The following is a 25,859-nucleotide window of genomic DNA, read 5'->3' as shown; positions in this document are numbered from 1 at the left end:
CAGGACTATACACAACAATATCTTTGAGTTCTGCTCAGGAACTATGGCTCCACCCAGGTGGAGGATGGTAACTTCAGGCTGAGCCCAAGATTCCTGGAGAACCGCCCTGTGACCTCCCCACCAACCAGTCAGAAGAAAATCACCACCCTGCTGGCCTCACCCCAAATTTTGCCTTGAAAAACTTCTCCCAGAAAACCATCAGAGAATTCAAGTGTTTTTTCTGAGCACGAGCCACCCACCTATTCTCCTTGCTTGGCCCTGTAATAAACCTTTCTCTGCTCCAAACTCTAATGTTTCGGTTTGTTTGGCCTCACTGTGCCTCAGGCACATGAACTTGAGTTCAGTAACAGATTCATAGAACATCAGAGGGTTTTTAAGATTTCAACTATTAGAAGACCACTCTGCAAAAGTTTCAAAATTCAGGAGCAGTGATTAAGCCTTTGGGTTGGGGTATTTGGGTGTGTACTCTGGGGTGGCAGCAGGGGCTATAAGAGTGGGGCAATGGGGAGGAAATAGAAAGCAAGGAGAGGGGAGGGAAGGGGAGCTATGACCCTCAAACTGGCAACTACATTCTAACCTGAAAGTTCTGAACCTCCAGGAGTTGGGTTATCACAGAGACCAGAGCACTTTTTCTTGAGGAAGCTGCTTACTGTAATGTTTCACTCAATTCACAAGGTTCTTTTTGCCATTAACCAAAAGGCCAAGGCCCCACTTGAGGAAGTGACAGAAAAGCTTCACAGCCTTAGTGATAGAAATCCTTTGTGTCTGATCTAACCCCTTTTCTGTGTTGCCAGGGAAGGCCAGTCCAAGACAGGAGGCATCTCTAGAGTACTTCTCAATGAATGGCCAGAAAATGATTTCTATCGTGAATTGCTTTCTATTAAAAATGAAAGAAAGGAAGATGAAAGGAGTTCCGTGGATGTACCATGGGACAATGTGAATGTACTTAATGTCACTGAACTGTACACCTAAGTCTGGTTAAGAGGGTAAATTTTATGTTATGTGTATTTTACCACAATTCAAAAAAAAATAAGTGAAAGGAAAAAAATCTAATAATTAACCTGACTTTGTTATATACTGGGCTGCCACTTCAACTGACTAGAAACTTTAATCTCTAAAACTTAAATCTGAGATATAGCCCTAAAAGTTTACAGGGAGAAAAAAGGAGCCTTTGAGAGAAAAAGGCTAATTCTGACCTAGCTTTCTAAGCAGTACAAGGTTTGAAGAGTAATTTCTGTCATTAAGCTTTCCTTACACCCACAAGAAGTAAATGCAGTCTTTTACACCTGGAGAGGATGAAAGAGAATGGAAGTTACTAACAACTATTTTTTACAATTTATGTCCATGTATCTTTATACTGAACACTGGATAGATCCAAGTGAAAATATGTAAACATTTTTAGTCTCTCTACTTTTAAAATCCTATGTATAATTGTAACTTAGAGAAGAAAGTAAATAATCCTTCTGCCTTACTTCATTTCTATGACCAAGACAGAATTTCTTATCATGAACACACACCCATTATCACTTGCCTGCCGACCGTCTTTTTTTCATCTACTTTGATTTATACAAATTACTTTCAATCCTCTTTTCATCTTTTTTAAATCAGGTAGAGTATAATGGTATAAAATAAAATACTCTTATCTCAATCATACGTTGACTAATAAGTCTACATAAGTCACTTTTGAAAAAGAACATAGAACCAACAATTACCAAACCATGCCCCAGACCTCTAGCCTTCGTATTTTAACACAATAATAGAATCCATCTTCTTTATCCTGCTGAGCCTAACTTGGGGGACCTGGGGGTTTCTTAGGAGTCAGGTGTCACTGAAGGCCAGAGGGGGACCAGATCTATAGCTCAGGGTACAAGAGAAGAGGCCACCTTTGTGAACAGTGCCACATATGACTACTAGGCACACCCACTCCCCACCAACCCTTGGAGTCCACAGGAGCCCTTACTACCAAACTGGCATCTTAGGACTCCAAAGCCTGTTAGGGTAAGGTGATTTTTGTCTATCTTGAAGCAGCTTATTAACGGGGTTCACAAGTTAACTCTCTGCCCATGGAATAAGGAAACATGTGATGTAACCCACAGAACCTGGGCTCAAGAGCTGGAAAGCCTCACTTTGGCTCCTAAACTCTCTGAGCCTCAGTTTTCTCATCTGTAAGCTGGGAAAATAATGCACATTACCTCACAGGATCATTGAGAAGCACAAATGAGGTAACACAGGTACTGATACATTACAGATGGAAGGCAACACTGATGCCTGGAGTCAGGAGGGATGAACTTTGGTGATTAAAAGAAAGGAGGCAAAGACAGGACAATCAACATATCTACAAGAGCCAAGAGCCGAACGCCTCTGGCTTCCCGAGTTTCCTGACAAGGGTTGAAAGTGAAAGTAACTTCCTTTGAAGACAAAAGAAAATACTCCTGTGAGCTGGTATGGAAAAGTATTAGAAGCAGCTTAAAAATATATGTCCCTAATCCAAAAGAAACACCCTATTATGAGCACAGGGTCAAAGACACAGTTTTATCTGGCAAGTATTAAGACCAACTAACAAAAATACCTCCTGTGCTTTCAACACAGCCTACCGGCTAAAACAAAGTTCACCTCTTAGCAGTAACAACAAAAAAATTACTTAGTATTCCAGAACACACACGTTCTGAAAAGCCTTTGATTTCAGTCATTGGCATAGAAACCTGGAGTAAGTGGCTGTGGGAAGAACAGAACCAATACCAGGAAAAATTGCTTGCGAAGCTGTTACTATCAGGAAAGCCTACGTTGTTTTAAATAACTCTTTATCACACTATTCTCTAAAAACAAATGTGTGGTATATATTTATAGTCTCTGTTTTTATTTAGAGAGAATGTGAAAAGCAGGGAGAAAGTGAGAATGCATGAAAATGTCAATTTCTGCTTTAAAGCAGAACGCAAAATGCCTTGCTCCATCTCTGGGCTCGTTCTCCCTCTTGACACCCTACCTGCATTATTGTGATCTGGAGGAACCCAGGGAAGGCAAAAAAAAAAAAAAAAAAAAAAAAAAAGAATCAAGCACTTCTTCCTTCATCTCTAAGACCTGGCATTGCAAAATTTAACAGAAAAGCCTCCACAACTCATTGAAATTAATTCATAAAACAATCGTAATGACAGTGTGTCTTCTTGACAAATGCAAGTAATCAATCAACCCCAGAAACATTCAAATCCACCTGCTTCCTTTATACCCTCCAAAAGAAAAGAATCGATACAGAGAACGTTTTAAACATACCTAGCTGATACCACTTCAAAGCCACCTTTCAGGTTAAAGACAACATGATTAATTTATATTAATTTCACAAATCAGATATGATCTCCCAAATAAAGTTGTATCAAATTCACAACATTCATAAAACCTGTTCACTATAGGAACCTATTATATGAGAATCAGGATCTACCAAACCAGAATTAGAATAGAGATGCTATTCACAAGAGCCATGAAGGACACAGGCAGAAATGTTCACTAGTGTTATTTATTTACCGTTATTGCTTACTTATCTCTTCCCTTTAGACGGCAGTCTCCATGTGAGCAGATCATGTAGCCACCACTGCATTTCCATCCAAGAACAATATCTGGTACAGAGTAGACAGCCTAGTATTTACTTACTGAACCAATAAATAAGTTTGGCATAACCATGGGAACCTTCTAAAAGTGAAGCAGATAGACTTAGTCTCTTGGGGAAGAAAAGGGGTAGAAAACACCACTGAACCCAGTGCTCAGCTTGGAGGCTCAGGCTTAGAACTTCACATTTTCACGTCAAAATTTGCCCTGTAAACACAATCTAGTGAAGGTCAAGAATAGGTCTTTGGTGAATACTGAAAAACCACCCTAGAGTAGGTTGAAGCTGGACAGAAAAAACAATTGAGGCGTTCTTTAAGGCTGCACATTGGGAAAATGTAAGAGCTGAAACAGTCTGGATCATAGAGAATACGGCTTGGTGTAACTAGACGCGGCAATCTTCCAGTGACTCATTTCACTTCCACTTCATTTCAGTGTTATTTACCAAAGAGAATACACTGCATTAGATTGTCGAAGCTGGGGCTGTCATGAGAGCTGATGCAGAGTGTCACAAAGACAATTTGTATTATTAACCCAATACACTATCATGCTGGGAAAAAGTCCATTTTTTCCCCAGAAGTGAAAAGAACAGTGAGAGTTGGGATCTTTTCTTTTTTTAAGTTTCAACTTTTTTAATGGAGGTACTGGGGATTGAACCTAGGACCTCGTGAATGCTAAGCACATGCTCTACCACTGAGCTATACTCCTACCCCCAAGATATTCTTAAATAAGCGGAATTATTTGTTGCTATACAGTTTATTACTAATCTTACCTGGAATAGTTAAATGAACATCTTCCTGCTTTTCCCCTAATCTGGCCTCCTCATTTTATAGTTTCCTGCTCATTATAAAAACATCCACTACACTGAGTATTTCTCTTTGCAGAAATGACATGATTTATTAGAAACACTAGCAGAAAGGCATTCACTCAGATAAAGTAAATTAACCTCTAACTGACTCACTACTTTTTTACCTTAACATTGCTATCTACCTTGGGTGAAAATATGTGTTCTTTGGCAGGTTAAAGTATGTGAGAGGATGATTTAATGGTATTTCTAGTCTCCATCTTTTCTTTAGATGAGATTGTCTTAAATGAAAAGAACAGTGTCTAGCATCTTAAATATATTGTTTATTTGTAAGTAAGTCCGAAAGTTCACGAAGAGCATGCATGTGGGGTTAGGCAGACCGTTACAGCTTTGTTAAATCACTTTACCTCTCAACCTCAGTTTCCTCATCTATAAAATGGGAATAATCGTGCCTGCCTAGCAAGGTAGGTATAAGGATTTAATGAGTTCATGCATAAAAAGTACTTAGTTGTATATTGTGAGCCTGCAGGGAAAATAAAAATATCTCAGAACCTGAATGTTAGGAAGGAGGAGATTATAAGCATAAGTCAGCTCAGAATCCAGGATAATCATCAGACTCATTTGTTTCCCAGAGGGACTAGGGAGTGAATTTACACGACTATTTAATTAGCAGTTGAGTGCAAAGGATTTGGTATCTCTCCCTACATTAAATATGCTAATATCTGTAAAAGTACTCAACAAATGATAGTTGCTATTATTCTTACCGTTGTTATTACTTACTAGTCCAGGTAAACACCACGCCGTGCAGAGAAGAGAAAGTGGGGAGGCAAAGGAGTTTTTCCCTTTTGATCATGGCCTATTGAAGCCAGCATTCATAAACACTGTATACTTTTGTATACTTTCTTCATTCCTCCCTTGATCTCTGAACCCAGTTTTTCTAAAGGCTTCTTACTGGTTTGTTTTTTCATGTATCTCACTGCCAGACTGTCCCAAGCATCCCAAACCATCCCAAACTGTCTATCAGACTTTCCCAAGAATCCTGATCTCCCTGATTGGGCACTGGTGTGCATATGCCTCAAATATCCTTAATTCCCATCTCTGAAAGGCCCTGACGATGCCAGAGCCATATGATTGCTGGGGTAGAGTGCAGGGTGAGATGTCTGTTGAGAAGTGATGTGGTTACTGGGATGGGAATCCTGGCATTAGAATGAGTAAAGGAGCCCTGCTCTATCGACGCTAGTTCCAGGAAGTGGGCTGCAGGGTCAGATCAGAAACCTGATTTCTCAAGGCCCATTTCCAGATTCCAGCTGCTCCATGTTTGGCTTCAGTAAGAAAGAATAACACTGGCAACAGCTGCTGTTTTTTTGAGTGGGTATCAGCACTCAGAGTTTAAACAATCTCTTGTTTAAACAGTAGGAAACTGCATCACCGAGCTAGACTTCCCAAGAGTCATGGCTAGGTTACAGAGGAAATTACCAAAGTGTGCAAAGAAATGTCAGTTAAGAATGGGGATGAAAAACCCATTCCGAGTCTTAAGAAGTGACCTCAAACTACTGTGGTCCTCGGGGCCTTGGAATGGCCTTATAGGTGCCTCAGGGACTGCCTGGGCTGTGTGTGTGTGTGTGTGTGTGTGTGTGTGTGTGTCTGTGAGTGTGCATCACAGATGCCTCCTGCCTGGGCTGTGTGCGTGTGTGTGTGTCTGTGAGTGTGCATCACAGGTGCCTCCTGCCTGGGCTGTGTGTGTGTGTGTCTGTGAGTGTGCATCACAGGTGCCTCCTGCCCTCAGAGGGAGTAGGGGTGGGAAGCTAAGAGTTCTACTCCACTTAGACTCCACTTAGACTAGGGGTGAGGGTATAGCCTTCACGGACCGCAGCAGGTGACATAAAGGAGGACCAAGCAGAAACATGACCATTTGCACTGATTCCAGGAGTCCACAGGGAATTTTTTTTAAAAGAAGAAGGAAAAAAAAAAAAAAGACAAGAAAGGTAGAATACCACCTGAAAGCAGAGTCTGCTTTTCTGATTGCTTTGAAAAAAAAAAAACCCAACTAAAAACAAAAGCAAATGTTTTCCCAAATAAAATGCTCTCCCACTAGTCACTTGAGTAAAACCTCAGGCTTACCTTGACATATTGAACAAGACGCTCATTTACATTAATCTTGTAAGTTTCTAAACCCAGTTCCTTAGATAACCGTAAGATTCTGTTCTGGGTCGGTCCCACATAAGCCCCGCCAACATCTACGTAATCAACGTTTTCATTCTGTAGAAAGAGAAAAGGTAGCCGGAAGACTTAAGTTAGAACTTGAAAAAAATGTTTCTATGTCTTATTAAAAATAACTTTATTTTTTTTTCCACAATTTAAATGTGCCTTCTCTCTTACATACAGTACAACTGAAAATAGCAATCCTTTCTCCTCCACTCAAGAACTGGGCACAACCCTGTATCACTTGTCTAGATCCTTTTCAAAGCATTTAGGTTATTATCTATGCTTTTCTTTGGAGTTGTTACTGGAGGAGCCACCCGAGATTTATTAAGCCTAACTCTGATTTCCAGCAGATGACATCTTCAATCAGCCCACACTGGTGGGCTCCCGATGCTATTTCATTATTTTTTTATTGAAGTATAGTCAGTTTACAATGTTGTGTCAATTTCTGGTGTACAGCACAATGCTTGTCATACATGAATGTACATATATTCATTTTCATACTGATGCTATTTTAAAAACACTTGCAGGGAAGAATACATCAAAGGAAAAGAGTACAAAAAGGTCTAAAAAGATTCATATACCTAAAAAAAATTATACATATGCAAACCTTTCATAAACTGAAATTGACTTTCCCCTTCTTAAATACAGTTTACATTTCCCCCGGCTTTTTCAGCAACACATTTCCCATGATTTAATCAATAAATTGAATACTGGTGACTCTTCTCTGTGTATGTAATAATTTCTTATGGGTCTGTTTCTATTTTGCTGTTTATACCAGTTCTAACTTATGTTGCCTTTTCTCCTTGTTTGACTGATTATTTTCTATTGTGTGCCACTCATTGAATTTGAGAAAGTATAGAAATAATCTGAATCCTGGGAGGATTATATCTTTCTCAGAGAGGATTTATGTCTGCTTCTGCCCAGCACCTGGGGACGCTAACAATACTAGATAACTTTATTGCATTTTCTGTGCCTGAGATAATTTGAGGCTGGGTTGACATGCAAACGTGGCCTCGACCTTTCGCTGTTCACCCCTAGTGCTAGGACATGGTACAAAACACTCAAAGCACAAGGAGTTTACCACCACCTCCCTCCATATCCACACACTTTGGTGAGCTCTGGACTTGACCTTTAGTTGCCCAAGCTTTGTTAAGACTTTTGAAAGTACTACTCAGCCTCTCACTTGCTTCAGTGGTCAGCAAACTCCCACCTCCCCACCCCCGGAGGAAAAGCAGGTCAGTCTTTTCTGGATGTTGCCTCAGTCTTGATTCTTCACTACTTCACTTATGAGCTCTCAGATGCTTTGGAGGGGAGTGCGTGTGTTTGTGTGTGTGTGCGTGTGTGTGAAGGTTGATTGTCTAGAATTATACAGCCTTGACTTTGTGGGGTAATCTAACCTGATATTATTTTTCTACTGCAGGATATGCCTTGCTAACATTTTGTTTAGGATTTTTGTATCTGTGTTCATAAGTGAGACTGAGATTGGACTGTGATTCTCCTTTCTTCTACAGCCCTTGTCTGTTTTTTTAATACTAAAGTATTGCTAATCTCATGACTTAGTGATCAGTTTCCTCTATTCTCTAGAAGGGTTCATGTATTAACAACATGATCTATTCTTTGAGCATTACGTAGAAAACACCTGTAGAGCCATCTAGGCTTAGTACTATCATTGTGGGAAGATTTTAAAGTACAGATTCAATTTCTTTAAAGGCTAAAGTGCTACTCATATTTTCTACTTCTTCTTAAATCAGTGTTAATTGGTAAATTATTTTTTTGTAATACACACATTTCATGTTTCAAAACTATTGTTTTAAAGTTCACGACATCTTTTCATTTACTTATTCTTTATTGCATCAGTAGTTATATCTCCATTTTCATCCCTTATATTGTTTATTTTTTATTGTTTGAGATGTCTTTTTTCTTGAAAAATCTTATCAGAAACTTGTTTATTTTTAAAAGTCTCTTCAAAGAATCATTGTTTCATTGATCTCCTTTATTGAGCATTTATTCTCTGTATCATTGATTTACGATCTTTTTTTCTTCTCTTTGGATTTATTAAACTCAATTTTCTAGTTCCTTGCATGCTTAGCTTATCCATATTAAGCCTTTTTGTTCTTTTCTAATAGAAAAATTTAGGCTATAAATCTTCCTCTAATATGATTTTAGCTACATCCATGACTTTATTTTAGTACTTCCATTATTGAGCAGTTTTAAGTATTTTCAAATTTCCATTACAATTTCTGTCTAAATCCCATGTTTCTAAAAGTTTTGTTGTGTTTTAATTTCTACAACTGGACTTTTTAAAAGTTATCTTTCTGATAACTGCATTGTGGTCAAAGAATATGGATTATATGATATGAATCCTTGAGGGTCACTTATGACCTAGTACATGGTTGATTTTTCAAAGATTTTCCATTTCTGCTTGAAAAGAACATGTAGTCTTATGTTAAGTAATATGCATGTTTTATACATGTCTATCAGAAAAAGATCATTTGTGCTCAGCCTTTTTGTTTGCTTCATTTATTATTAACTTAGTAAAGTATGTTAAAAACTCCCTATTCTACTGGGCACTTATCTTTGATTCCCATCAATTTTTGCTTTGTATTTTGAGGCTACATTATTTAGTACATACAAGTTTAGAATTGTTCTAAACAATTTTAGAATTGTACAATTCTAAACCAGAGTTGACCCAGTTTCTGGGTCCTTTATCATTGTGTATTAATACTTACTTCAATGAAACATTTTTTTATTTAAAGTTTATTTTGTCTGATATTAATATAATTAAGACAGCTTAGGTTATTATTTGTATTCTATCTTTCAGTTAGAATTTTCTTTATTCTGACATTTTCCCCTCTTTTAGTTGACAAGTTTAGCCCACTTATATTTATTATTTCATTTAAAATGTCTTAACTTTACTTATTTTATTGTGGCTTTCCATTTGCCCCACTTTAACAGTTTCCTCTCTGATTTCTTTCCTTCTTTTGGATTAAGGTTTTCTTCTTTTTCTTTTTAATTAAGTTTTTTCTTCCACTTGTTTGGAAGTCATACAGTCATACCTATATTTTTAGACATTTTCTTAGCTGTCTTAACATGCATACTTAGTACAGTCTAAAGTTTATCAATATCTTATCTTTCTACTGAAAAATACAAAAACCTTCATGCATCAACTGTGATCATCCTTCTAATCTATAAACCATAAAAGTACTTTGTTTTAGGTTCATTTGTCTCCCTACGAATTTGACATTATTTTGTTTTATTCTGTTGAGGTTGAATTTTATTTAAATATTTACCAATATCTTTGCTCACTGTCCTCTCTTGAATCTCAGACTTTTATTTGTTATCACTTTCCTTCTTCTTAAAACACATCCTTTGTAATTTCCTCCAATCTGAGTCCTAAACTCTTTATTTTTGTCAGTCTGATAAAAAGATAGTTCTAGCAAGTAACAAATTCTAGTTACTTTCTCTCTCGCAGAACAGTGATATTATTTATTTCCCTAGCTTCTGGCATCTATTTTTTACTGTTGAAGAGTCACTCATAAGTCTAATTGTTGATTTTTTTCTGAGTATTTATGATTTGCTTTTTTTTATTTCTAAAAAAAATTTGCTTTTGAGATCTCTTTTCTTTGGTAAACTGCAGCTTCTCTGTGTCTGGGTGAGAATTTCTTTTCATTTATCATGCTGTGGACCTGTTAGACTTCCTGGTGTCTTCCAACAATGCCAGAAAATCCTCAGCCATTATTTTCTTTATACCATCATAACACTACCTTCTATGTCTTAGCTGCCCCTGCCCTTGCCCCCTACAACGTTATTTTCCAATCTTTATCTCTGAACAGCGTTCTACATACTTTCTTCACATCTAGTTCACTCACTCACTTCATCTGTGTCAAAGATACTGTTTAACCCACCCCTGAGTTTTTTCATTTTAACTAGTACATTTTCATTTCTAGAAATTAGTTTTCAAACTATATGATTATTTCTTTAGTTTCGTTTCCCTGCTCCGAGTTTCAAGCACTACTTTTCTTTAGAACATGCGAAACAGTTATTTTTTATTCCATGTATAATTCAACTGTTAGAAAATCTTCCTGGGTCATTTTTTTTCTGCTTATCCTCTTTTGGTGCCTTGTTTCTTTGTATGCTATCATTTTTGACTGTGAGTTGTTTATTTCCCTTAGAACTTTCTCTGTGTAAGTTATTTGAGGCCTGGGTGGAAAATATTTGAGTCTGTTTCTGCCAGCCACCTTGGCACTGTAAACTAAATATTCTGCCTAAGGTTTTTCATACATATAGGTAGTGTAAATTTAGACAGAAGCCATGGATGAAGACAAACTTTATTTTTCTCTCTTTCTGAATGGTAAGGTTTATTTCTCTTTCACTGTAATGTACAGGGTATAGCACTAGGGATTCCAATTTGAAGTACTTCTTATTAAAATTCCCTACCTTCAACAGGTTCTGGATTTTATCTCCTATTCCTTGCATGCCATACAGCCATTACATTGGCATGGCAAAGTCTTTGGGGTTCAGCAGGCATTCAAGGCGAAAGTCAAATTTTGAGTTCATTTAATTCCTAGGCTTCCTGTTGTTACTTTGCTTTGGGGACTCATTTGTTCATTCAACATCTATATTTTGAGCTGCTACAAGGTACCAGGTACTGTTCAAGGAGCTTCTGCTATATCAGTGGACAAAACAGAGAGCCCTGCTCTCAAGGAGCTTTCATGCAACAGGAAGCGACAGAAAATGAATCACAAACATAATAAATATCTTAGAAGTTGATAACAATGAAAAAGAAAAAAACTAGAGTGGGACAAGGCAGACTGCAGAGGAGAGAAGGAAAGATTTCAACTTAAAAGACAAGGGACATGCAGGCCTCCTTGAAAAGGTGGTATTTACGTCAAGACTTGAAGGAGGTTAGGGAGTTATCCATATGCGTATCTGAGACAAGAGCATTCCTGGCAGAAAGAAGAACCAGTGCAAAGATTCTAAGGCAGAAGTGTGCCTGGTGTGTTCAAGAAACACGGGCCAGAGTGGCTAGAACTGAGTAAGCAAGGAAAAGAGAATTGGAGATGAGGTTAGAGAAGTCACGAGGTTGGGGGGTGGGGTGCAGATCATGGAAAGTCTCACAAAGCATTGTAAGGAAACTGGCTTTTACCCTGAGTGAGAAGGGGAGCCTTTGGAAGGTTTTGAGCAGAGAAGTGCCAAGATCTGATTGAATTTGAAAGGCTCATTCTGGCTGCTGCACTAGACTAGATTATAGGGGGCAAGGGTGATAGCAGAAAAATTAGTTAAGAGGCTATTGCAATAATCTGCCCTAGGGATGATGGTGGCTCCCACCAGGTGGTAGCCGTGGAAGTGGAGGGAAGGGTTCAATTCTGGATATATTTTGAAGGCAGAGCCAAAAGAATTTCCTGACAAAATGCATGTGGTGCCTCACAGTGTTGGACATGACTCTGAGATTTTTTGGGAGTTGCCGTCCTCTCTTATGGGGAAGGCTGGTGGAATGGCATTCCTGATGAAGAAGATAAGAAATTCAGTTTGAGTGAACAAGTTTCTACTGTAGAGCACAGGGAACTATATTCAACATCTTGTAATAACCTATAATGAAAAGAATATGAAAAGGAATATATGTATGTGCATGTATGACTGAAACATTATGTTGTACACCAGAAACTGACACAACATTGTAAACTGACTATACCTCAATAAAAAAAATTTTGACTTCTGCTATTCAAAAGACAGTATTAGAAAAAGAACACAAATGAACTTATCTACAAAACAGAAACAGACTCACAGACAGAGAACAAATGTATGGTTACCAGGGGGAAAGGAGGTAGGAAGGAATAAATTGGGAGTTCGAGATTTGCAGATACTAACTACTATTTATAAAATAGATAAACAACAAGGTCCTGCTGTACAGCACAGGGAACTATATTCAATATCTTACAGTAACCTATAATGAAAAATATGAAAAGAATATGTGTATGTACATGTATGACTGAAGCATTATTCTGTACACCAGAAATTGACACAACATTGTAGACTGGCTATGCTTCAATAAAAAGAAAAGAAAGAAAGAAAAAGAAATTTGGTTTGGATGTGTTCAGTTTGAGATGTCTGTTCAACACCCAGGAGATCTGCACATTTCAACTTCCACGACAGGGCAGCACAGTATGTTTTATTCAGCATTTTACTTATTTCAAGAGGGAGAGTCTATCAGGGTTTCCATTCTGCCACAATACCAGAAATGAAATGTTCCTTTGACTTTTTTACTCTGTCCCTCATATAATCTTAACGTTCCCTTTGACAAATTACTGGTGCTGTCCTCCAAAACTTCTCTAGTCTCCAACATCCTTTTTAAGATATGAAGAACAAGGCTGGAGTCAGTACTCCAACAAATTCAACTAAGATGACAAGAGAACTCTTGGGAGTTTCCAAACGTGATGCCTTTAGAACACTGACATAAAAGTAAATAATCCTGAGTGAAGTAGTAAAAAGCCCGAGGCATTTTACAGAATGTTTCTTTACAAAGTCGAAACATTCGAAAGGAAGTGCCCAAGGTTCACCATGAAGATACTAGGAACTGTAACATCACATTTTGCTATGTTGCCCCTCAGTCTTTAGGATCTTGATTTTGATCTCATGACTCAGCCTTGGAAGAGGCCACAAACACGCAACTATATTAGGAAAAAAATATACACCATCCCTTTGGTAGCCTTGCAGGCATTTCAACTTCATTACTTTGGTCCGGAAGAATTATGGAGGAATCATACTAGGAAAAATTGGGAAGTTCTGAACCAGTAGAAGGTCTGTCTTAACAGCTGCCAGGCAACAATATCAAATTTGTCATTTTCGTACTTAAAGATCCAGAGTGATTTTTATGGCATCTCCTCCCCAAATTATCCTAATTGATTATGCCAGTGAAAGGACTGTAACAATATTCAATTCAGTTTCTGATTAAATACAATTTCTGGCCCTGCTTTGTAGAGTCCCCCCCCTTTTTCTCCTATTCATTTGAAATCTTACAGATGTCAAGTCCTAGTTTCTAAGCATTTCAGAGTTCCTTTCTCACATACCTAGAGGAAATTTTAATATTATGCTTAATACACAATACTTCCTGTATGGTGCTGATATATATAAACGATGCAGCATGAACAAGCAGCCTGGGGTAAGAACATAGATGGGGGTAAGCATGTTGGAATTCTCATTTCCCTTATACAAAGAAATGTTCTTAACTGAAAAATCTGTAACATGACTGATGCTCCTATTTAATAATCAAAAGGTTTGAGAGATAAGAAAAGGAGGGCTAAGGGACAACTTAATAACTATCTCCAAAATGAAGGAATATTTTTCAGAAACTGACAGGAGAATTATATCTAATAAGGTCAAACAAGAAGAATATGCAATCCTTCTTTTGCACTATAACACACTGCTTTCAATTAGAACTTGAAGGGAGGGAGCTTCAAGTACATTTAGATTATATCTCACCACCCAGATGAGAAAACTGAGATGTAAAGCACTAAAAGTACTTACCCAGGGTAAGAAAGTGTGGCAAGCCAGAAAAGGGGCCCGAATCCCAGTCTCCTTATTCCCAAACCAACAGCCTCCCAGCGGACAACATCTGAGGCAATGCTTAGGAATCCTCCAAATGCATTAATCTGGATTTACATTAATTTAAAGCAAGCAAGCAAACATACACCAAAGAGCAGCGCTTATGTAGTGTCCCCAAGGGATCGTGTCAAAATGCAGTATGGTGGGGGTTGGGGGGTGGCGGGGAGAGGACAGCTCAGTGGAAGAGTGTGTGCTTAGCATGCACGAAGTCCTGGGTTCAATCCTCAGTACCGCCAATAAAAAATGAAATAAATAAATACACCTAATTACATCTCCCCCAAACAAAACAAAAATGCAGCATCAGATTCAGCAGGTCTGGGACAGGGCCTGAGATTCTGCATTTCTATCAAGCTCCAGGGTGATTCTGAGGCTGCTGGCCCACTGGACACTTAGAGCTGAGCAAAGTGACAACAGGCCTATGATACAACCCTGTATTAACTAAAAAGGCAGGAAGTGAATGACAGAAGGGGAGCCTGGTTTGGTGTGACTGAAAGAGCAGGTGCAATATCCTAGTTCAGATGTTGCTGGATGGCTATTTCGTATCCATTTGTGTTCCCTTTCCCATGCCTACTTCTTTTATGTCGCCTGGAGATGTTAAATACTTGCTTTCTCAGGCTCCCAAGGAGCCAAGGGTAGCTATGTGCCCTAGTTCTGGCCAAGGAGACTAAAGCAAATGTCTGCTGGGGTCTTCTGGTAAAGGAAAAGCTTTGTTGCAGGTTAGACTGGGGCAGCCTCTTCACGCTCTTTCCTGCCATGAATGAGAACTTGATGCTGAGAGATGCTGCAACCATCTGGTTACCACTAGGCAATAAGCCAACAGGCTAAGAATGGTGGAGCAGAGAGACAGAAAGAGCCTAAAGCCTTGATGACAAAGCTGAACCCTTGCACCAACTTAAACTACCTCCCCCAGGCTGCTTCTTATGTAAAATAATTAAGTGTTTGTACTGCTTAAGCCATTGTTATTGTCACCGCATAAGGCATTCTGTTCTAAGTCTGATGCATCTCCTAATTAGACAGATGCTTCCTCTCCCTCCAGTCACTTCAACAGTCTGGTTTTGTCCTTACTGCCAGTCCCCAGCCTCTGACACTCTATTTGTGTGCTCCAGCAAAGGGTCTCATTAGTGACCTTCTAACTGCCAAACACAAGGGCCTCTTCTCAGCCTTCATCCTGTCAGATGCCCCTGGCATTTGATTTTATTTAGACTCCCTTCCTCTTTCCTCTGCTGATTCTCATGGCACTGCTCTAATCTGGTCTTCTTCCTCTGCCTCCACTGCTTCTCTCTGGCTCCTCTGCCTCTGCCTGCCCCTCCCCCTAAATTTGCATGTTCCCCAAACTTCCATCTTTGTCCCTATTTCCTTCCCACCCTATAACTCCCTGTGTACTCTCATCAGTTCCCACAGATTCAACAACCTGCACCCATTTCTTTAAGTAGCAGTAAAGTACTAGTTAGCCTGTATTTTTCCAGAATGGTGATGTAAGCCTTAGTATGAAAAGGCAGTGATGGAGCAAGAACTGGGCTTCCTTCTCATGTCTCGTCGACCTTATGTGAGCAAAGAGGCTCTCTGGCAGCAGCACACCTCTTAGGGAACAAGGAATAAGGAAAAAGTTACCCAGAAATATGTTACATTTGCTTCTGCTTACTGTAGTCACACTTCTTTTAAGTTGTGTATCCTTGGATAAATAAACAACGAATGTGTACTAAGCATGTGTGAATTAAATGTGTGTGTGTGTTGTCAGTATATAGTCACTTCAAGTCCAGCCAAACTGTAACCCCAACTGAGACACTACGTACTCTTATTTAGGTCTTTACTATGGAAATTATGACACCGTGTTGCAGTTATCTGTTCATGTTTTTTTCCTTCACTAGAATGTAAGCTACGAAGGTCAGAGGCTGTCACTCTTTGGTGGGTGTTTGTTGAAAAGAATAGCCATTTAATGCAGGAGTTTAGGGCTATGGGGGACAAATGGTTTAACTGCATGAACTCTTGAGATTCCCTCTAGCTCTGTGACCTCCAATGACCCCACTTCTAGTTCATGTGAGATTTTATACGCAAGTATTAAAATTATTTACCCTCACTGTATATGTTCTTCCTCCAACTCTGTCCCGAGCTTCTAAAACCAAAACATTAACTCCATGTTCATTTAAGAGTTTGGCAGCAGACAATCCTAAAAGGAAAAAATAGGAGAACAAAATCGAGGAACATATTAATATCTAAATGTGAAACAGCCAAGATTTAACCAAAGCCTGCATATAATATAAATGCAGGGCATCATATACAATTCATTGATTTTGCTGTCTATCTAGAAAATTCTGACCACACTGTGATTCACTGAGCCACCAACTGTATAGTCTATCATATATTACATTGTCTATCATAATTTTATTTTCTGTCATAAGGTTGGCTGAAAAAAAAAGTGATAATTATTAAAATATAGATTTTTGGTTTACTGATAATCAAATCATATTTAAGAGAATTTGTTGAACCCCTAATCAGTCCTTATTATGCCCATCTTCTAGAAATCCTGATTGTATGAACAGAAGTATGTTTTCTTGGAATCTTCTCCCAGCTACTCCAGCTCCCAGTACACCTGTCCTTTTCTTAATTTAAACCCCCCGCCATCATAATTGCCTATTATTTATATCTGGATTACATGCTTGCTAGATCTTGTTTTCCCCACTAGATTCAAAGTTATCAAAGACAAAAACCATATTTCATACTTTATTTATTGGCTCATAGCTGAGTACTGGCTTTCACCCATGAATAAAAACTTTCATAAAAGTTAAACCCAGTATAGTAACACCAGAAAGTAGAGGAAAATGTTGTGGATTAACATTTTATCAAGGGCGCATGCTGTCAGCATGACTTATCACTGATGTTAATCTTGATCACCTGGTAGAGGTAGTCTTTGGCAGGTCTCTCCACTGTAAAGTTACTCTTTTCTTCCCCCTTCCATGCTACACTCTTTGGAAGGAAGTCTGTGCACAGCCTGCACTTAAAGAGTAGGGAGTTATGTCCTACTTCCCTGAGGGTGGAGGATTGACATAAATTATTTGAAATTCTTCTGCCCAGATTTGTCTCTTCTCTCCCATTAATTTTTTTAGTCAATCATTTATTTATATTATATGGACAGATAGATAGTTGTTTTATACTTCGGGTTATAATCCAATACCATGTTATTCATTCTGTTGTTTGAATTATTACACCTTTGGTCAATGGAAGCTCTTTCAGTTGGCTTCCATGTCCCTTTGACATGCTTTCATCATTTTGTTTGTGTGTGTGTGTGTGTGTGTGTGTGTGTGTGTGTGTTTGAGCACTTCCTTACTTTCTGGTATTATAAGATGTTCCAGGCTTATCTTGTCTTTCTCTGCCCAGCCCTAGAATCAGCTATTTCTCTAGGGAGCCTTGGTTATTTTATTGGAGAACAGTATTAGCAACCAAGATCTGGGCTCTAGGTGTGCCCATTTTGAGGTATCATTGATTCTACGATTTCTCAGCTCACAGAGTAAGAAAATGGATGAAGATACACACTTATTTTTAAATCTACACTTTTTAACTTAAATTGCTATCTTATACCTAGTTACCTTTACACTATTACAAAAAATATGAAGCGGACTACAGAGATAAATATACTTCGAGGAGAAATAAAAAAGAGAATATTAGGGTGAAAGACAAATAAGACTGACACCAGGGATAAGATTAGTAAAATGATACAAATGATACCCAAATATGTATACAAGTGGTTGAGAAGAGGAACTATTGTAAGTGACTTTAAAACCCAGTAACTTGACGGTTCACTTATAATGACATAGATCCTAAATGCAAAAAGGAACTAGAAACATTATGTTCAGTAATCATTTTGTTAGTGCTAGTATCAGTACTGTTATTTTGAGGAAATGTATGTAGTGTGGAATAAAGCAAATGAGTAATCAGGGTGGTATCACTGAGATCTAAGATTTTTGGCATGAGGATAAGGAAATTCAGAAGTAGAAATCTGGGACAGGAAATGTACAAGATGGGTCTGGAACATCAAGTCATACCAGAAAGCTACTAGGATGGTTACAAAAAGGCTCAGGAACCTACCTACATAAACTCCCACTGGCCAAAGATGGAACAATTTGAGTATCAGATAAAAATAACAACTGCAGTGGCTTAAATCCATTCATAATAATACTAAACAAACAAATAAAAACTCTTATTGGTCACCTTTGGAGAATGCTAAGGAACCAACTTATCATTAAAAAAAAAAAGAATTTGGCATTCATCCTCCCTTCCCTATTTGCACCAAACCTCGAAGCAACCAAATAGCTAACAAAGGGAGGTTTCCCTGTATAAAAGCATGCTAGCTAATAAATGAAGACAGAATAGAATATCAGCATTTTACAACCCCTAATGAATTAACAGATCCAGTGCAATGACTGTCAACAGCTGCTAACATGACGGGAAAAAAAGAGAAAGAGATAACCAGATGTTACATGCCTCCTAATGAAAGCAGATACCACCATGTATGAAGTAGCAAGGAAGGAAGAAAGGGGAGAAAGGGAAGGAGCAAATAAACTAAATGCTAATGTGATCAAGCCTCTAGATCTGATACTTAGGGGCCAGAGGAACATGTTAATACCACTGGGATGCAATCAATAAAACCCAGATTGTAAGAAATTATACAAGAGTACTCTGGGTTTTTTTTCTTCAAACAACTTGCCTACTCCTGCTCTCTCCTCTTTATCCTTCACCAGCTTTTCCTATAATAAACCGCTTACACCACTAGTTCTGTCTTGATGTCTGCTCTCAGAGGACACAGACTGACACAGTATTTTGTTCATATACAGAATGGCATGAAATATATGTAGCCAGAATCAAAAATGAGTTTGTGTCTATCAGATTGAAAACACAGGGAGGCTAAACCATAATAGCCAGCACTGCTATCCGCTAATGTTTGTAATGCACTTTTGACTCCTTCAAGTACAGTGTTCCCTTATATTGATGATATCCATCCAAGATTTAGCTATGCAACAAATCTTTGCAATCTGCTCACAAAGAAAGGCATCCCATGACAGTTTAAATAAATGCAAACCAGTGTCTGCAAACCTTGGCGCAATGTGTTTTCTGGGCCAGGGCCAAAGGCTTCTTATGCTGACCATCATTTTTAAAAAAGGATGAAGGTGTGATGAAAAACATATTTGTACATAAATCTCTGTTCTCATGTCTGACTATTTCCGTAGGATCAAGTCCTAGAAGGGAGATTATTTGGTCAAAAGATATGAATGTCTTTTAGGCTCAAAGTACCACTCTATATTTAAAAGCAGAGAAACGCAGATGCAAAAAGTTTAATTCCTTCCCAGTTACTCTTAATCAATCTAACCATAAACCAATTAGATAGATAGAAACACCCTTGGTTTTTACTGGAGTTACTCAGGTGGCTCCTCTTCCAAGGGAGGAGAAACTTGCCCTCTGCCGAAGTAGAAGCAGAAGTGGCTTTGAATTCCAGCAGCAGTGGGTCCTGCAGCGATTCTGCCCCCAGAGGACGCCTCACAGTTTGTTTAGGGCTTCACATCCTGCAGATCAACTTCAGATGCCTTTCCTGTTGCCTCTCACAACCATCCTGCGGGATAGATTTCACTATCCCCATATTCCAGATAAGAAAATCAAGAGCCCGACATGACCACAACAGAGTCTCCCAAAAAGTGAAAAATTTTACTTCTGACACCCTCATTTATAAGGCTGCAGCCTTAATCAAATCGAATGTAATGTGTAATTCTAAACAAGTTTGGTGAGTGGGGTTCAGTGCCAATAGTAAATAAACACTAGTCTGGAGGCTAAAGGAGGGGGGAGGTAGGCTAGCTGAGCCAGGACAAATGACCACACCGATGACAAAGGTCATTTTGCACTTTGGCATTTAAGGATATAAACAAAATTAAAAAGCTGACAAAAATGGTTGTTTCTGCATTACAGGAAAATGACTGACCCTATCTCAGCAAAGCAAGTTTAAGCTCTTTGAGAAATAAGGAAGATGTTTAAAATATTCAAAAGGGGGTTTGAGAAAAATGGTTTCAAAAAGGTCTTGGAATTTGAAGGGGGAAGATTTAAGGCATTTAGAAAACTACTTCTCCTAAGATGCTGAATAAATGGGGGGGGGGGCGGATAATGTTTTAGTTTGCGTGTTTATTGTGAAGAAGACTCTGATAAGGAACTTCCATGGTAATTTAAAGTTAGAAAATGCAGAACATGGAAACGCAATCAAGATGTCATTAGAAAAGTTATTTTTGGATAATAATTAATAACTAATTTTGAATAAATAACTCAGTAAGTCATAATCAAAGCACAAGAAAACATGTGCGGTCCAGAAAAGCTTTTCTAATATATCAACGGTGGCTGTCGGTTGGTTCGAATGGAAAAAAAAAAAAGATAATGCCTGCATCAAGATGGAAGTCTTGAATTATACTTCTTAATTCTATTTATTCTAATTCTATGTACCATTATGCATTCTACCCTCCCCTCCTACTACAAAATCCAATAATCGCTTATGGAAAAAAGAACCTTATCTCAAACATCAACTCCACAGATTAGTTTAAGGGTTGTTGACATATATTTCAAAATAAATAAATAAAAGACTTTTTTTCTTGGTAAATGGGATAAAATTGTTAGAAAAGCTTTTTAAGTCTGAAGGTAAGTCACCAAATACAATGTAGCTACTAAACAACAGATTTTATAATCAAATATTTTTTCTTTACATATTTATGAAAAGAGAAAATCTCACATTAAACCTCTTTCATCTTGTTCCAAAGAAATATAGATTAGCCAAAGCTAAGAGCATTGTGCATTATAGCTCTTGCTGTCATTCATTTAATGGCCTCATGAAATCTAGGGCAATAGAAGAATCTAGAGCTCCCACCTACCTCTCTTGGCACCCCACCCCACCCCCAAGATAGGGAAAGGGTTTAACATAGTGGTATGACGGTAATGGTTAACAACCATCCCTGGCCTTGGGGAATGGAGAAGACATCAGATTTGCAGTGTTTGGATTTCCATGGTGTATATACATACACTCTCATCACGGCTGATTTAAACTATCAGTGTGATTACAAGCTACCAATGTGATATCACTGAACCTAAAACTGGGAAGAGATGTGCTCAATCAGGATCAGTTCTTTTAAAATAGTAGAAGCTGGCTCCAACACTGTTAGACCCAGAGACCCTTGGCCTCAGGTCAGAGAGGGGAAGGATAAACAAGTCTGGGAGAGAGAGAGCCTATGAAATCAGCAAGTGTTTGAGATTCATTGGTTGTAGGGGATGAAAGGCCATCTTGGAAAGGTGTCCTAGACTCTCAACTGTCCTAGTGTCTAGTCTTTGAATCTCCCAAGGGCATTTGGGAGGAAGAGGTCTAAGAGGGCACTGACAAAATCTCCCTGCCCCTGCTCTGACCAAGAGCTCTTTCTCTCCCAAATCATGGCTCATTCGGAGGAAAAGAGCCCAGGACTCCCAAATGTCCTATGGTTTTCTGTGACAGTAGAGAGCCAGTAGGACAGAGAAGCTACATTCACAAAGAGTTTGTTAAGCTCTATTGTGTAAACAAGTATCTGGTCACTTTCAAAATGCAAAAACCTGAAAAACGGAAAAAAGCAGATCATGGCACAAGCAAATCTTTAATCACTTTGCAATTAAGTATTTTAAATAGGCATGATGAGTTTAAAACAATATAATCCTTCTTCTGGTTTTTCTCTCTCTTCAGTCATTTGGGTTTTATAGAAACCAAAATAAAATAGGTTAATGGCTTTATTAGAGAGGCCTTTAAAAAAAAAGCAAGTCTGCTAAAAGCACACCTCATATGAGAGTTCAGACAATTGTTAATTCTGGTTATTAGATCAGGAGAGCCTGGGTGAGATGATGTATGCAGCTAGCATCAGTGTTGCCATGGCAACTGCAAACCAAGCTCCAGCTTCTTAAAGCCACTGCCCATGGAAACTGTATTTCCACAGATTGCAGTGTTTTCAATGTCCTGAGATGGATACATCCCCATAGAAATAGGAAAGGAAATGATTTAAGCCACATAGAGCACCTGGAAAAGGAATTAATATCTGCAATGAAGCCCTTGAGGAAATGGTCCTTCGCTTCCTGGGCTACAAATTTGTTACCATAGGACCTAGCTTCACACTTACCCCTGCCTTCTCTACCCTGCCAAGGGCCCTTTCCTTTATCTTACTTCTTCAAGTATGTTCACATTACTCTGTTTTAGGAAAATATAGAAATTTGTCCATTTGACTCTTGCTACCCTTTCCAGTTCAATTTCTGATTCTCCTTCTACAACAAATGATTTGGTGTCTCCACTTCCTTATTAGAACAAACCTTGAAATGTAGTGTATTCCTCACAAAAAATGTCCAGTGATCCCACTGTCAATATGAAAAGTGATATATAATCATCTTTCACAGTGTGTCTGTCACCCTGCTGTATTTTCCTTCTTAGAACACATCACCACGTGGCACTCTCTATGTATCCGCTGCTTCCCGCCACTGTTACCATAGCCACTCTTGTCAAAACTATTGTGGCCTTTTGCCTTTGTCCAAGGCAACATGCTCTCTTGCCCAGAGATCTGCCTCTTCATGTGTTAGGACCTTCTTGAAAACAGAGGTGTGTTATATACATCTTTGCAACCCTAGAAGAGGGCCTTCCATGTTACAGGTGCTCAAATGCCTGTTGCAATGAACAGAGGAACTACAACTAAGAAAACAAAACCATGCTCACCTGGGTGAGGGCAATGGGTAAGTTTCTATGCTACTTAGATTATATCTATTTCAAACAACTAAGAAAGATTTGGAAGGATAGGGTATCTAGTCATTTAAACCTTTATGCCCAAGTAAGTTAGCAGATTATAAATACTATTAGTACCTTTTCTGGTCTTTGAATCAGTACTGTGCTTTTTTTAGCAAAAGAGAACAGAGAATATCAATGTGCACACAAACTTGTTCCTGATGCATAGATACATACAATATAACCATTCCTAGCTAGCTACCTGTCTGTCTACCTATCTATCTACCTACCTACCTATCTATCTATTTACATACCTGTATTTTATGCTTCCTTTCAGACAAATAACTGCTTTTCAAAATGCCAAATCTTCAAGTCCCTCTGATAAGCTAAAAAGACAGTACTGTCTCAAATGATAAATAGATGAAAGCTAACAATTAACTTCAATTTGCCCTGAATTCGACAGACTGGTTGTCTAGACAGTCCCAATTTATTTGATTATTGTTCAGCATTCATCTTCACTTTAGATAAATGGATCTCACCCAAGTCAGGGAATGCAATTACCCCTTAATTCATTATTTGCCCCATTCTTTCACTGAAAATGAAAACATACCAAGGGCACTCCACATTGCTGTCCTCGGATTCTGCACACTAGGATGCACTGTGGTTAGGAAGTAATTTCCAAAATATTTTATGCAACCCTAGTCCTCAAGATGCTCTTGAGGGAAGTATCAATGCTCATGAAAGTTGAGGCATATGCTGTTTCTCCTTCTGGGAAATGTATGGTGTACATTGGCATGTTAAAGGCTCTGATAAGTCCTGCAGTGAAGAGTGTTGTTGAACTTAGCATTTCTCCACCTTTTACCTTTTAAAAAAAACTGTATCTCAGAAAATACACTTTGGGAAAACTGGTTTCATCTCTTAAAAGACTGTTCAAATATTTACAGTAATAAACTCACCAGGGCAGGGTCCCAAGTGAACAATACCCAGAGGACAAGGTAAGTGTTGAAGCAAAGCTTTAGTGTAGCTATGGCTTATACTCTGCTGGCTCTCCTAGTTCTTCCTGTTTATTTCTTAAAGTGGCATTTTTTTTCAACTTTGACATCAATTCAACACCACCTATGAATGTGTATAGTGTACATCACAGATTAAATATTCTAAGTTAATTTTCTATTATTCAGTGAAGTGATCTCTGGCTGACAGAATTCTTACATAACTGCACACTTGGACTCTTGGACTGAATACTTTGAGGAAAATAAAAAGTACAGTCAAACATCAATTCATACTGAAGTTTTAGAAGCAATGTTCCCAAATCAGGAAAACAACAAAAACCATAAATTTTGCTCAAAGCACATGGTGAGCACCCAATCACCAAGTATTTATTGAATGAATAAATAAATGAATGAATGAAGAATATGTGTAGACATGCAAGAAAAAGATCTTTAACTTAAGCCACAGCTCACAGCCAACTCATTTAATCTGTAAAAAAGTCACCTTAAAGGTCATCTTTGTTACACATTGGAATTTATCCAAAATCCATAGTATTTCTGTCCAGCATTATTTCCTCTATGAAATCTTCCCTGTCTGTCATTTCCTTTTTCCTTCTCTGTGCCACCACTGAACCCTGAACCAACTTCAAACACCAAGAGCAGGTCAGGTTCATAACCCCCACTACATAGGGGGCCCTACGCCTCACACAGTCACTGGAGAGACAAATGGACTAACAGATAAACTGGAGAACTTAACTCTTCCATTTGGGCCTGAATTTTGTCAGATGCCTTCAGTGACCTTTATAAGTTATTACAAATGCATATTAAATCAGAACTGTATATTTATCATAAATGGCTTCACTCCAATATGTAAAATCTGTAAACACCAATCTTAGAAAACAATTTAAAAATCACATTGACCCCCACAGCCTTCCATTTTCTTCATCAATGTTGTCTCCCCAAATTTTCTCTTTTCAAAACATGGCGGGTTCACTGTTCTATTTATCATGGCCTTAGTGTAGGAAACTCTGGTCCCTTATTTTTAAGCGTAGATGTCTTAACTGTTTCTATTATTGTCTATTTACATATTCATTACTGGCAACTGTCTAATGACCTAAGGAATCCTCTGAATTCTTATTTTTCAGTACTTCTGTGAAATCTCAGTATCAGCCCCAAGTCTTCACAGTGACAATGAAGAGGTTTCCATAACATTAGTTGCTGGCCTGCTGCAGGGAAAAAAAAAGTCTATGTGCAAAAACATTCCTTTTTTTTTTTTGGTGGAAAGCTCCAACACCTTTCATCAGATATTCAAAGGGTGACTTGCTCCAAAAGGTTAAGAACCACTGATCTAAACTATTTAAACAAGGAAATAAATTCAAAAAGGAAATAAATTCTTCATATGAAAGGCATCCGACCTAATAAGATGCTTAAGATTTTTAAATTTAAATGTTCACGAAGCAGTAACATGCCATGTAATATATTCTAAAATATAAATTACTGTGAAACAACAATCACTAGGTTTTAGAGTATTAACCTTAAAGTAAAGCAATAATAAAGTTTACTACAGTTCTCTGAACAAGCCTATTAAGCAAGTCTACTGGGGGGCGGGGTACGATCCAAGGTCAAGTTATGCCACTGAGAATTTTGTAGCGTTAGGTTATTCACTTGACCCTCCTGAGCCTCTGTTTTGGTCCCTTTGAGCTCTACCAGGTTGCAATTCTGTGACCCTTGAACATGGTGAATATGTAATTAACTCAACTCTCAAAGCTTATCATCTGGTTTTAAAATTCTTATTGACATTGTTACCTAATAAATCAATTAAATATTGCTATAAAGTGGGGTTTGTTTACTTTGGCCTAGCACCTACTAGAACAGGGCTTTTAAACTAAGGCTCCTCTGAATCATAGACAAGGTGCAAATG

At 38.3% G+C, this 25,859-nt stretch overlaps 1 protein-coding gene across 1 annotated transcript in view; it reads right to left on the bottom strand.

The window, feature by feature from the left end:
* LOC102520659 (amine oxidase [flavin-containing] A) overlaps window positions 1-25,859 on the bottom strand; it is a 71,377-nt gene that overhangs the window by 37,988 nt on the left and 7,530 nt on the right. Inside the window, exons 2-3 of the mRNA XM_032475707.1 lie at window positions 16,279-16,373; window positions 6,521-6,658 (exon numbers count right to left, since the gene is read on the bottom strand). Coding sequence (XP_032331598.1) covers window positions 6,521-6,658; window positions 16,279-16,373 — 233 coding nt within the window. The remainder of the gene's footprint in view (window positions 1-6,520; window positions 6,659-16,278; window positions 16,374-25,859) is intronic.

The sequence above is a fragment of the Camelus ferus genome, chromosome X (genome assembly GCF_009834535.1).
Source record: "Camelus ferus isolate YT-003-E chromosome X, BCGSAC_Cfer_1.0, whole genome shotgun sequence".
In the NCBI taxonomy this organism is placed as follows: Eukaryota; Metazoa; Chordata; class Mammalia; order Artiodactyla; family Camelidae; genus Camelus; species Camelus ferus.
This window is presented reverse-complemented; position numbering and strand designations above follow the sequence as displayed.